The sequence below is a fragment of the Vombatus ursinus genome, unplaced genomic scaffold (genome assembly GCF_900497805.2).
Source record: "Vombatus ursinus unplaced genomic scaffold, bare-nosed wombat genome assembly UNPS02014810.1, whole genome shotgun sequence".
NCBI lineage: Eukaryota > Metazoa > Chordata > Mammalia > Diprotodontia > Vombatidae > Vombatus > Vombatus ursinus.
In genome coordinates this window covers 30331321-30344584 of record NW_020954588.1, presented here as the reverse complement: position 1 = coordinate 30344584, position 13264 = coordinate 30331321, and the positions used below count along the sequence as shown (strand labels likewise).

The 13264-nt window shown below is 42.6% G+C and overlaps 1 protein-coding gene across 1 annotated transcript; it reads right to left on the bottom strand.

The window, feature by feature from the left end:
• Positions 1-4954: 4954 nt before the first annotated feature.
• On the bottom strand, positions 4955-10750 carry ACTRT3 (actin related protein T3). Its single transcript, XM_027875753.1, has 2 exons — positions 10548-10750; positions 4955-5873 (listed from the first exon to the last, which is right to left on the bottom strand). Exons 1-2 carry the CDS (start codon positions 10748-10750, stop codon positions 4955-4957), a joined length of 1122 nt encoding a protein of 373 aa, XP_027731554.1.
• Positions 10751-13264: the final 2514 nt, after the last annotated feature.

Here is a 13264-nt window from a genome sequence, read left to right as displayed (position 1 = left end):
AGAACCCACCCGGTAGTGGGCACTTAATAGTGATGCCTCCCACACAAAATGGGGGTTCTCGTGGCCACTTATCCCTCTCGGCAAACACTCTGGTGCCCTCCATCTCCTCTCCACACTCGACACACCCTCCCTGGGCTTTCTTGGTTCTCCAGAACTCGGCCCAAGGCCCCAGCCCTAAACCCCTTAAGGTTTTCCAGCTGTCAAACGATCCCAAAGCCAGCTGACCCAACCATCCCACATAAACCTGGGCGGAGGCGATTTCCTAGCTCTTCAACTTTGGGAAAGTGACCCCACGAGGACCTGTGGACAGTCACGCTCCCTTCCTGACCTCGCCACCCAAAGAGACGGGAGGTTCCATCTCCCGTCTCTGAGCATCTGTCCGCCTCTGCCTGGTGTGCGAGGGGCGCGCTGGGGGCGGCTCCCACAGCTCGAGGGAGGGCCCAGCCGTCTGAGCGCACCTCACGGTTACTCTCCCTGTGCCCCCGCCCCCCGCCAAGCCTTGGGGCTCACCCACGGTCCCCCGCGCATCCCGAGGCTGACAGAGCCGAGCTCTTGGCGGCCGCAGTGGGCGCCCACGCACGTAAGGGCCCCGAGACGGCCGCCGCCTCTGCTCGTGGGCAGCCGGGGCTCCGCGGGTGAGCGCAGGATCCTCGGGGGGCGCCCCCAGGGCGTTCGGGCCGGGGCTGGGCTCGGACGGGGCAGACGGGCCACGAGCTGGAGTTTCTGCCGTGGCTGACGTTTTTTTGCGCACTGCTAGGGCTCGGCCCCTTGCCTCCTCCCGCCCGCTGAAAGTCAGCCACAAAAACAGGGAACGGGGAGGCAGCGACATTCACTCGGTAGAGACAACTCTCAAAGAGACAGACCCCGCTCGCCTGCCCGTCCACTCGAGCTCTGCCACCCTCCCACCTTTTATCTTGGCCGCTCGCACGGCCTATTGGCTGTCAGCTCGCCCAGCAGCTGAGCCTTTTGGGGTGGGGGGAAGGCAAGGGGGGCGTCACACGTGGGGCAAAGATACTCACCTTTAACCCCCAACACAAGCTCCACAGGAAGGATGCTCCGAGTTCCTCCTCGCCCACCCCAAGTTATCGCCGGGACGCGCCTTGTTGCAAAGCGTGCAAATTGAGGGAGATTGGGAGAGTGTCTGCGGAGCGCCCCATTCATTAGGAAGGTCCAGGAGTGTTACATGGAGCCCTCTGATACGCACAAAGAATAAAATGATGAAAGGCTCAAAGCCCTCCACCTCAGTTTACTTAATTGTAAAATGACAGGTTGGACTAGAAGACCTCTCAAGTTCCTTCCAGCCCTATATCGTGCGTTCTGTGATACATTTAACCAAGCTCAAGGGGTCGGGGCTTCTCATCCAAGAGTGGAATGCAAATTACAAAAAATAACGGAAGTGAAGGCCAAAACCCATCTCTCCGAGAGGTCCCTTCCTACAACAAGTCTTTGATCGTGGAATCCTGAACTCATGCATTTGCATCACTTACCATCTACCAGTTCCAGATGGTACTGGAAGTGGTACCATCACTTACCAGTTTGCTGGTAACCAACTGGCTGACCTTCCTTAAACAGCGTTTTCTTCAGATACCGCTCCAGCTCAAGAACTTTAAATGGCTCTCAGGTGCTTGCAATTGAGATCTAAATGTTTTCGCCTGAAATGGAGACTCTTCTCAATCTGATCTCAATTTAAGTTGGCAGTCATATTTTTCACTTTAGAAATGAAATAATTTATGTCAAGTTTTTTACACAAGCACTTTACAAAGCTCCAAGTCATTATAAATTACTATTACTTTTATAACTTGTCTATAAGAACCTCGGGGTTAGCTTGGCATAATGCAGTGGTCTCCAAACTCTTTGATCAATTAGTTCTTGGCACTGGTGCCCATTAATGTACCCATATATTTATGAATTACATACAAATACAATTATACTCATAATGTGCATTATAAAACACATCTCAAACAGTGAAATAGGGATGAAATTATTTAAAAATTTTATTTGTAGATGATGACCAAAAAACCTTTTTTGGTCTAGCAGTATTTTAATAACTCTGAGTGAGAGCAATGTAACTGAATGTGCTTTTTAAAAAATTCCTCGTGGAAGTCCTAAGTAATAGGGAAAATTTGTAAGTAATAGTTCATTATTAATTCATTAAATATAATCAATGTACTTAGCCTGGCCTATTTTTTTAAGGTGAGTTTTATTCAAAGTTGCACAATGTAACAATCAAATAACAGGTTGCTAAGTCAATGAAAATTCAGGGTTTTCACTTTAATTTTTCTACAAATGGGCACATAATTCAGCCATTTGTCTAGTATTTCTTGCCCTCTCCATGGGTGGGGGAGGAACAGGAGAGAGAGAGAATTCAGAACTGAAAATAAAAATTATAATTAAAAAAATTTTAATCATGTACATTGTCAAAACAAGCAAAGGTGAAGTTTCTGATTTTTAACTCAAGAACAGTTTCAGGGAAACAGGGAAAATTTATGTGAATTGATGCAAAGTACAATAGGCTAAACCAGCGGTGGAAATTATATACCCAATGACTCCAATGTAAATGCAAAAAAAATTGCAATGGGAAATTAATGCTGTAATTAAAATAATAGCAATTCCATAATTCATTAAGGTTTGCCAAGTGCTTGCTTGGTACCTCATTAGATCTTGGTAACAACCTCCTGAGGTAGGACCTATTCCCATTTTTCCAGACAAAATGTCTAGCCCTACCCAGGATCACTTAGCTAATTAAGTGGGTAAGGTAGGATCTGAACACAGATTTTCTGGACTTGAAATCCAGGGCTCTATCCACTCCACCACCTAGCTACCTAAGGACATGGAACACAGACTATATTGTTACTTTATTGATTTTAATTTTATTTAACTGTCATTGTTTTCTTCCTTTTACTTTTGTTTTTATGAATGATGGTGATGGAGGGAGGAGGGATCTATTGGCAAATGAAAGGGACATCAGAACAAAAGGGAGCAATAATTGTTTTTTTAATGAGTATTACTCAGAAGTTTGGATAGGTTGTCTCCGGAGGCAGCAAGGTTTTCCTCCTTCATTTGGGGGTATTGAAGCAAAGGCTAGCAGACCACTTTGTCAGGGGACATTTAAAAAGGGATGTTCATGATTACGCATGTATAACCTAAATCGAATTGCTTGCCTTCTCAATGGGGGCAGGATAGAGAAGGGAAAGAATTTCGAGCTCAAAGTTTTAAAAAACAAATGTTAAAAATTGTTTTTACATGTAACTAGGGGAAAATAAAATACTAAATTAAAAAAAATGTAAAAAGGGATGTTCAGCCAGGTAGGTGTTGACTTAGGTGACCTCTGGGTCATTCCATAGGTCAACAATGAACTTCTCCAAATCCTCTGCTCTTACCCAGATACTATGGAACCTTCACACTGAGGTGAAGCTAGGGGGTGGCCCTAAACTGGCATTGAGGTCAAGATCTAGGAAGGTCTCCCCCGGGGTTCAGGCCACAAGTAGGGCCACCTGGCCAAGGCAATGTTTTTTGCTTGCTTCTGAAGCTCCTCTGAAAGCCAGCCAGCAAAACAGGGAGGAGGGAAAGCTGAAACCTTGCCCATGGTGTAGGAGACTGAGGTTCAAAGCAGTCTGGTCCCGGACAATCACTAGCTGCGTGTAAGTGGGTTTACAAGAATGTTGGGGAAGGAGGCACACAGATCTACCAGAAATTCACGGAGAGATCCAAAGTGAGCTGAACTCAGACCAGATCTTTAAGGACTGAGATTTTCTTTGCTTTTTCTTTTTCTTTTTTTTTTTTTTCAGGCTGTGTAAATGACTTCCAAAGAACTCTCAGCTCTAGGGGTAGGACTATGAGTCTAAATTGTATTTGTCTTTAGGGAGGAGAGACTCACAGAAGGGGAAATGAGAATTGTTTTCTTTGTTAGTTGTTAAAAGGTTACTGTGAGCCCTTTATATATAATAGTCTCTGAGCTAAAATCAAGGCTGTTTTCTATCCCAAATACACCGTGATTTGGGTACATGCATATCAGCTGAGGGCACTTTTAGTGGCCGCTGGGAAGATCTAGATTTAAGCTAAACTCAGGTTCTCAGGGAAACCTGGGATAGAAGAAAATGAACCAAACAATAACTTGGGGAGTCCCAAAGCCCTATGGTATAGTTTTCTCTCCTCCCTGGTGGAGATCAATGCCCTGCACCAGTGTGAGCCCCAGTTGTCTAGACTGGGAAAGAGGAGAGGCTCACTCTCTTCGAGGTCAAAAGTCTTTTTAGGATTCTTCAGGCTTCAGGCACTGCTGACGTTCAGCTTCAAGAGAGAAGGTGGATGATGCCAACCCCACTTCAGTTTGCTGAAGAAAAAGACTCTGGGGAGAAGTCAATACAAAAAGGTGCCTGTAATCTCCCTCATGTCCATCTCCCCAGCTTACTATACTAAGCTCTATGAATTCCTGCATGAGTGAGATCTAACACTCTTTGGGTTAAGCTGAATTGTTCCTAGTGGGAGAGCTCTTTCATTCTGTATTTTATGGTATATGTTTTCCCATGTACGCTTTCTCTGATTTTTGTTTTGTTATAATTTGGATAAAAGAGTTTCTTGGCTAAAAAAAAGTAACTTAGGGGTTGTTCCCCGAGTTTGAAACTATACATCCATGTGAACCCAGAGCTTGGAGAACAGGGCTGTCAATTACATGTTCAACTCATATTCGCAGAGTACATACCCAATAACTATTTGCTGATTAATTATTCAATAAATCATCATTATTTTTTCCTTTCAGTGTTTTATTATGGAATTGGAGCAAAGGCATAGCTAAAATGTTTTCTGCTCTCCCAGAAAAAAATTAGGTAAAATCTTTTTAAATCCTCTCTCTCTCTCTCTTTTTCTCTCTCCTTCTATCTTTCTTTCTTTTGCACATATTCTTTCTTTCGTGCACACACACATTTTTTCCCTTTAGCATCTCATCAGTTATGAATTTTCAGAAGCATCGCTGATGTACTATGTTGGGTCCGACCTCTTTAAATTCTGTAGCAGTGATCCACATATCCTGAAAGGCAGAAAGGGAGGCAAGGATGGAACCTCCCATCCACACAGATATTTTCCTGTCTGGTGGGGCAGAAACCCTCACAGGAGTGTTGGCAGGCACCATGAGGGCCAGCTCTTTTACTAGCCTCTTATCTAAACCGGGGAAGCAGGTCGATCCCCCAGCAAGGACAATATTGGAGAAGAAGGCATTCCTTAAATCTGTGTCACATTTCATTATACTATTGAAACAGAGCTTGTCAATGCCAGGAGCCTCCAAATTCAGGTGCCCTGGAAGAAAAAGGCTCTCCGGGCATCTGAACATCTCATCATGGAGTTTGATGGTCTTTCCATCAGGCAATTTGTAAGTTTTCTCCAACATGGCAGGATTCTTGGTCAGTTCCTCTTCAAAGTTGGCAGCTACATAACAGTGGTTCTCTTTGATGTGATTGACAATCTTTTTGTCCGATGGGCTAAGCAGCAAGATATTGTGATCCTGGAGGAGTTTAATAAGGTACTCGGTGAGATCTCGTCCAGCCAGGTCCAGCCGAAGGACACCATGAGGTAGGCAGTAACCTTCAAAGACGGGCACACACTGGGATATACCAGCACCTGAATCCAGCACAAACCCTGTTGTATAGCCCGAGGCAAAGAGGGCCAGGACAGACTGGATAGAGACAAAAAGAGCTGGCACCTCAAAACTCTCAAAGAATAACTCGGTCATCCTTTGCCTGTTAGTCAGGGGGTTGAGTGCTGGCTCTGTGAGCATCACGGGACTCTCATAGGCCTTCATTTTCAAGTTATGTTCATAAACATTCCTCCACATGGCTTCCATGTCTGCCCAGGAGGTGACAACGCCCCGTTCCACCGGATAGCTATAGAGAGTACAATAGAATAAAGAGTAGCCCTTGGGTTTTCATTTCCTTTCCTTCCCCTTCCCCCCACCCTGAAGATTTCACTTTCCCCAGGAACACAAACCCAACTTGAAGGCACTAGGTTCCCATGTAGGGACTGCCATGTCTCACGGAGGACCTCTGTTAATGCCCCTGATGTCTCTTCTCCTTCTTTGGCCCTTCCCATCTTCCTCCTTATTTTTTCCCTGCTTCTGGATTTTCCTCCCTTCCCTTGAGAGGGATAGTGATGAGGTAGAAAGAATGTCTGGATATAAGTCTACCACTTACTATCATTTGTGTGACCTTAGGCAAGAAGAAGGAATCATTTATAATAATAATAGCTAACACTGATATAGTACCTACTGTGTGCCAGGCTAAGTCTGTGTGCTAAGTCTTTTACAATTACTATCTCATTTGTTAAAACATTTGTAGTAGTACTAATAGTAGCTAGAACTTAAATAGTACTATAAGCGCTTTACAAATATTTGGTTCTCACAACAACCCTAGGTGGTAGGTGCTATTAATATCCCCATTTACAGATGAGAAAACTGAGGCAAACAGAGCGTAAGTGACTTGTCCGGGGTCACACAGTATCTGAGGCTGGATTTGAACTCAGGTCTAACTGACTCCAGGTCTTTCACTCCACCCACTTCACCACCTTGCTGCCCCCAAAGATCTGTAAAACACTTCCCGCCTCCCAAATGCCACTGACCACAGCTGCACTAGACATAGAGCAGGAAGATCCCTGTAGGGCAGGGACTGGTTTTTTTTGTTTGTTTGTTTTTTGTTTTTGTATTTCCAGTCTTTAGCCCAATGCCTGACATGGAGTAAGCACTTAGTAATAATGCTCATGCTTGCCTAAAGTCATCTAGACAGCAAACCACAGGACTGGGAATCAATTCAGTGCCATTCAACCAAGTAAGTGCTATTATATCCAAGATTCAATATCAGATCTTGAGGAATAGAAGGAGAAAAATGAAGGGGATACACGAAGCTTGGCAGAGGAGGAGAGTTAAAAACAGAACCTTCAGAGTTAGGTGGAAGTTCACATGCATCCCAGGGCCCGAGGTCAGCTTGTACAAATGCAAAGAGATGCCAGGTATAATGCCAAGCTCTGGGACCAACTGGTAGTCCTTCCAGCATGACTGGAAGATGAAATGCATATGGAGGGGTGATGCAAAATGAAGGAAAATCTTTGCTTTGGCAGCTGTGGGGAGTGTGGATTGAAGAAGGATCAATTAGAAGGCTATTACCATAGAATAGGTGAGGCGTCTGTAATAAGAGAGATAGCCTTGTGATTTGAGAGGCTATAGAAGGTAGTGATAAAGGGCAGCTAGGTGGCTAAGAGCACTGGGCCTGGAGTCAGGAAAGCCTGAGTTCAAATCCGACCTCAGACTCTTACTAGCTGTGTGACCCTGGGCAAGTCATTTAACTTTGCCTCTGTTTCCTCACCTGTAAAATAAGCTGAAGAAAGAAATGGCAAACCACTCCAATATCTTTGCCAAGAAAGAAGGGTCAGACACGACTGAAACAACCCAATAACAACCAAGATACTAGTGATATTATCAAGGCACAATCCACACCCTTGGTATGCAATATTATTGGGACAGGGAAGACCCCAGAAAGACTCCAGGAGGTAATAAATCTGGATGACATGTTGAATATGAGATGCTTATGGGAGAGTCTGGGAGGAGTTCTCCAGCAGGTAGTTGGTGAGGTGGACCTGGAGGTCGTGGGAGGGCTGAATATAAAACTTTGAGAAACATCCACGTGGTAGAAATGATATTTGAAACCAGGGAAGCCGATGAGATGCCCAGGGGAAAAAGTATAGAGCAAGAAGGGACCAGAAAAGAACATTGGGGAATACCTATAGTGAAGGGGCAGTAGATGGATGATGATGGAGCAAAGGAGACTGAAGAAGAATTAGTTAAATACTTAAGAGGAGAACCAGGAGTCATGGACACCAAAGGAAGGAAAAGTGACCAGAACGTGAAGGGTCAGTCATTTGAGTCTAAAGTGTCAGAGATTTAAACCTCATTCAACCCTATAGGCTAGAATCAAGGCTAGAAATAGAAAAATAGACTTCAACAAAGGTATGCTTCATCCACAACATACTAAGTGTGGTTTTGTGATGAAGAATTAAGGAATGTGCATCAAGTAGGATGAAGACTAAGGTAACACCATAGTATTTAGTGATGAAAACATCCCTGGTGAGGGGCTTTTTTTGAAAAATTAATTTATTTTTTAAACATGTTTTTCTTTTTAAATTTTGAGTTCCAAATTCTCTCTGTCCATCCCACCCCATCCCCTATCCACTGAGAAAGCAAGTAAATATGGCGTCAATTATACATGTGAAATCAACCTGGTGAGCTTTGAGAGAGCACTTTCTGTGTGGTGCTGAGGTCTGAAGGCAGGCTACAATGTGCTGAGGAGGGACAGGTCAATAGACAGTCTAACTGATGTTAGGAAGTGGGCAGTAAAAGACTGAAGGCATATAAAGAATGGGACTTGGACCCAGATTTCCTGATTCCAGGTCCAACAAGCACTGCATATGGCTTCATCATCTGCAAAGTAAATCATGGATTAGGAGCTAGGAGGGAACTTGGAGGCTGCTGAGCCTAATGCCGCTATTTCACTGATAAGGAAACTGAGGCTGGGAGAAGTGAGATAATTTGCCCAGGGTCACATAGATATTAAATATCTGAGGCACAATTTGAACTCAGGTCTTTCTGATTCTAATTACAGTGCTTTAGTCGCTGCCCCACTAAGCTGTCTAATCTTTGGTGCCTACTCTCATCAATAAATGAGATGTATTAAAGTATTTTATATGAGATTCTATTTCATACCCAGTCAGAAGGCAACTAAGTAGTACAGTGGCTTCTGCTGTTTGTGCTTTGTTCTTGAAGAGGACCATGACATCAGGGAGGTAATGCCATGACAAGCAAGTGAACTGGATTTAAGTGAGGGAGGGCTGTGCAAAGTCACCAGCCTCACTTTCTTCTCCAGAGCCATCTGGATCCAGTGGTCAGATATAGATCAGGAAAACTGGGCCCAGAATGCAGTGGGTAGAGTATCAGGAAGACCTGAGTTTAAATCTGGCCTCAGAGACTTACTAGCTGTGTGACCTTGGGCAAGTCACTTAACCTTGTTGCCTCAGTTTTATCATCTGTAAAATGAACTAGAGAAAGAAATGGCAAACCATTCCAGTATCTTTGCCAAGAAAACCACAAATGGGGTCACAAAGAGTTGGACACAACTGAACAATAAAAATTTCACATCTGTCAGATTATTGAAGAAGATAATGGAGGAGAAAGCCATACTAATGCCATGTTGGTGGCATTGATCTAGCTATTCTAGAAAGCAATTTGGAACTATGCACAAAAAACTATGCATACTCTTTGATCCAGCAATACCCCTACTAGGCCTATACCCAAAAGAGATCAACGAAAAAGGGAAAGGACAAATATGTGTAGCTATTTTTATGTTATTAAAAAATTGGTGACTAAGGAATACCCATCAATTGTGGAATGGCTGAACAAATTATGATATAATATTGTGCCATAATAAAGGGACAGATTCAGAGAAACCTAGGAAGACTTGTATGAACTGATGCAGGCTAAAGTGAACAGACATTTAAGAACCATTTTTTAAGTAACAAACAACTTTGAAAGAAGTAAGAATTCTGAGCAACACAATGGCCAATCTCCCTCCTTTGGATGATGAAGTATGCCACCCACCTCCCACCAAAGAGACCATGATGCACTCAGGGTATAGGATAAGACATATATCTCTGGACAAGTCCAATGCAGGAATTTCTTTAACTTAACTATGCATATTTGTTACAAGGGTTTTATTTTTTTCCCCTCTTTTTTCTTTTCAATGGGGAGAGGATATAGGAAGGAGAGAAAATTGTTAATTAAAAAATAAAATTAATTGTAAAAAGAAAATGCTTTATAAAAGGTAAATGTTCTATTAATGTCATGGTCTTTTGTTTCCCTACCTACTCCTTTATTTTGCTTAATTCCACTACCTTTATCCCCCCCCAAAAAAAGCAAGGAAACAGTCACTTTACTACCATTTCTGATTTTTCTCCTGACTGTTTTTTTTCTCTAATTCCAAGTCCCTTTTGTCATTTCATAGGCTTACAGGATTTAGAGGTAGACCTTAGAGATGATGTAGTTTAAGACAGGGCAGCTAGGTGGTGCAGCGGATAATGTTGGGCCTGAAGTCAGGAAGACTCATCTTCCTGAGCTCAAATCTGCCCTGTTACTCTGGCCAAGCCACTTAACCTCAATTCCTCATCTATAAAATGAGCTGCAGAAGGAAATGGCAAACCAGTCCAGTATCTTTGCCAGGAGGAGTCAGACACGACTGAACAGCCCCAAAAGTTAAGGACTGTTCCTTTTATGGCCAAGTAGACTAGAGTCCAGAAAGGCTGGCCAGGTCAAAGTCACGCTGGGTAGTAATAACAAGGCTGGAATTTGAACTCAGGTCACATGCTGAGATTTGGGCCTAAGTGCACAAACTTGAAATCCAGTGTCCTTTCCACATTTTGCTAAGCCTCAGCTCCCTTTATCCTTTCCCTTCTATCTCCAATCACCTTCTCTTCTTTTTACACCCTGAGCCCCTCCACCTGAAACAGGAAAAGGAGTTTACCTGATAGAGAGAGAGCCTCTCCTGGCCTGGGCTTCCTCACCCACAAACAGATCCCTCTGTGAGTTTTCAGAGCCCCCCAGTTTGCCCTTCACCCGGCCTGCTATGTTGGCATAAACGAACTGGGGCTCCCTGTTCCCGGCCAAGCCTGCCTTCAGCACCTCAGACCCATTGTCTATCACCACAGCAGCGGAGTAGCTATTCATCCTATCGGCATCCACGCCTCCTTCCTTGTCAATGGTGGGGCCACTAGCATGCTCCCTAATCCCCGCCAGCTTCTCTTTGGTGCCAGTCAAATCTCCCCTGACTTCCCCGTCCCCCAAGGCCTCCTAAGGTATGTGTAACAATGCAGGCACTATGAAGTCACCTGAAGTGTCTGGCTAAGGCCCCTCCACCCTTCCTGTGGATGTGGCCTTAGCATCCAAAATAAACTTGCTACAAAAAGTTCCCCCAAAAGTGATTTTTCTTAATGTTTTTTTTTCCCATTTCAAGAAACCTATAAACACATTATAGAAGAATCAATAACAATCCTTCCAGCTACCAGTTCCTCTGAAGTTCTCTGCTTGTTTTCTAAGGATTAATTAGGCTGCTTTGAAAAAATGATTTGTCAATTCCTGGCACTTCCCCCACCCCGAACTTTCCTTTGTGATTCAGTGAAATTGATCTAATTTTGTTTGGGGCATGAAAGATCCCTGAAATGCTTGACTTTAATAGCTGCTACAGTATCTCTAATAGTCATTGAAGTGTGATCTTTAAGAGCTACAACTTCTGCATGTTTCCTTAGAATAATCTAATTATTAAAAGTCACAGTATAAAAAAACAAGCAAACAAAAGGAAGCAATGAAATATGTACGTTGAATGAAATCCAGCACTCTACTGACACAGACCTAACTAAAGGTGGGGAAACCAACTCTGTCCACTTTCATCTAGTAAAGGTCAAACATTTTGAGTTAACCTAATGTCAACAGAAGCACAAACTCATGATTACTGCTGTAATAAAAATGAAAATATATCAAAATTATTGCTTGGCTCAAGTCATTTGAACACAACTATAGTCTGCCAAAAGGAAAGGGTTGCAGTGTCCCTTCAAATGGAAAATATCAATGTTTTCTTGACTTAAACTTTGGAGAATACAGAGTCAAGCCCCCTACAGGGACACTCCCCCAACTAGGTATAGACTTAATAATGGTATTTCTAGGTCAGAGTATGAACAATCACTTTCCAAATATTAATTTCCAAAATGGCGGACCTAATCCATAGCTCCATCAATACCGTATTCATGTGCCTAACATTCCATAGCCCCACCAACATTTGTCATTTGGGGGTTCAATTATGTCAATCTGACAGGTGTAAGGTAAAACTTCAGAGTTGTTCCAATTTGCATTTCTCTAATTATTAGTGACTCTGAGCATTTTCAAATATGCTTATAGATAGCTTGGATTTCTTCTCTTGAGAACTGCTTGTCCATATCCTTTGAGCATTACTATCAACTGGATATAAAACTATTTTTGAAAATATATAGATAAGAATAGAAGGAAGGTCAGGAAAAAATTACAGGCACTCAGGACAGCTCTAAAAATTGCATTTTGAATTTAGCATACATTTATCATTTTTATGTAACATTTATATATTTAATATGTATTTAACACTATTTTTATATTATATATAATTACATTTGTACATTATGCATAATGTTTAACATCTATAGAAAACACATATTTTTGTACATTCTATGAATATTTATAAACATATTTATATTTAATAATAAAGCAAGCTGAACATAATTGATACTCATAGTTTCCTGTATAATCTTTTCCTGGTCTACTGTGTTGCATAAATGCCCATTTTATTTGACATTTGAGTTCACAATTTCAACAAAAAAAGAGCTGATGCCCTCCTTGGGATGACTGTCTTTCGGATTCTACTATTACTATTAGCCATTGCCCTTTGGGTAACTACCTCAGCTGCTCCCTCTTAGGTAATTTCATCTCCAGATAGTTATTTGTCTAAGATTATTAAAGAACAGATACATAAGCAACAGGTGTCACGTCCTCGCAAATGACTGACAGCCTGTGGAGGATTGCAGGGAAGGAATTTGGTCAGCATCCCCTCCCCCCCCAGGCAGCTCAAAGTAGTCTTTCCTCTTTGGTTACCGGGAGGAAAGAGAGCAAGGAGCTTGCAGGGGATGGAGGTGACTTTTAATATATCCTCTCTGTTCTGCTCAGCAACCAGACCATGAATCGTCATGGCTAGAAATAGACTTACCCTAACATTTCTGTGTGGTCATTTGGGACTGGACCCAGGCAGGCGATACCTGCACATTTCAAGGATTCTTCCGTCCACTCCTATTATACTCCCTTGATCCTTATTGGAACTCTTTCTTAAAAAACAAAATTGGTAAATATTGGGTGTAGCAAATATCAGACATCACAAAGAATGAAATTGAGTCCATTTTAACAGATGGCCAAAGATTTGATAGGACTATAGGATTTATCCTGAGTCCCCATGGGCACACAGACTCCTGACTTGTAAGAGTTAAGAATTTATAATAAACAAGAATAGTAATGAAAAAAAAGAACGGCATAAAATTAAGAATTTAACCCTGAATCATTAGAGTAAATTATTGAAAACAAAAAGTGGGAAATGGTAAGAGAAACAAGATCAGTGCTGACTATAATAATTTTGATGGGAAATCAAATAAATTAATTGCTACAACAAAA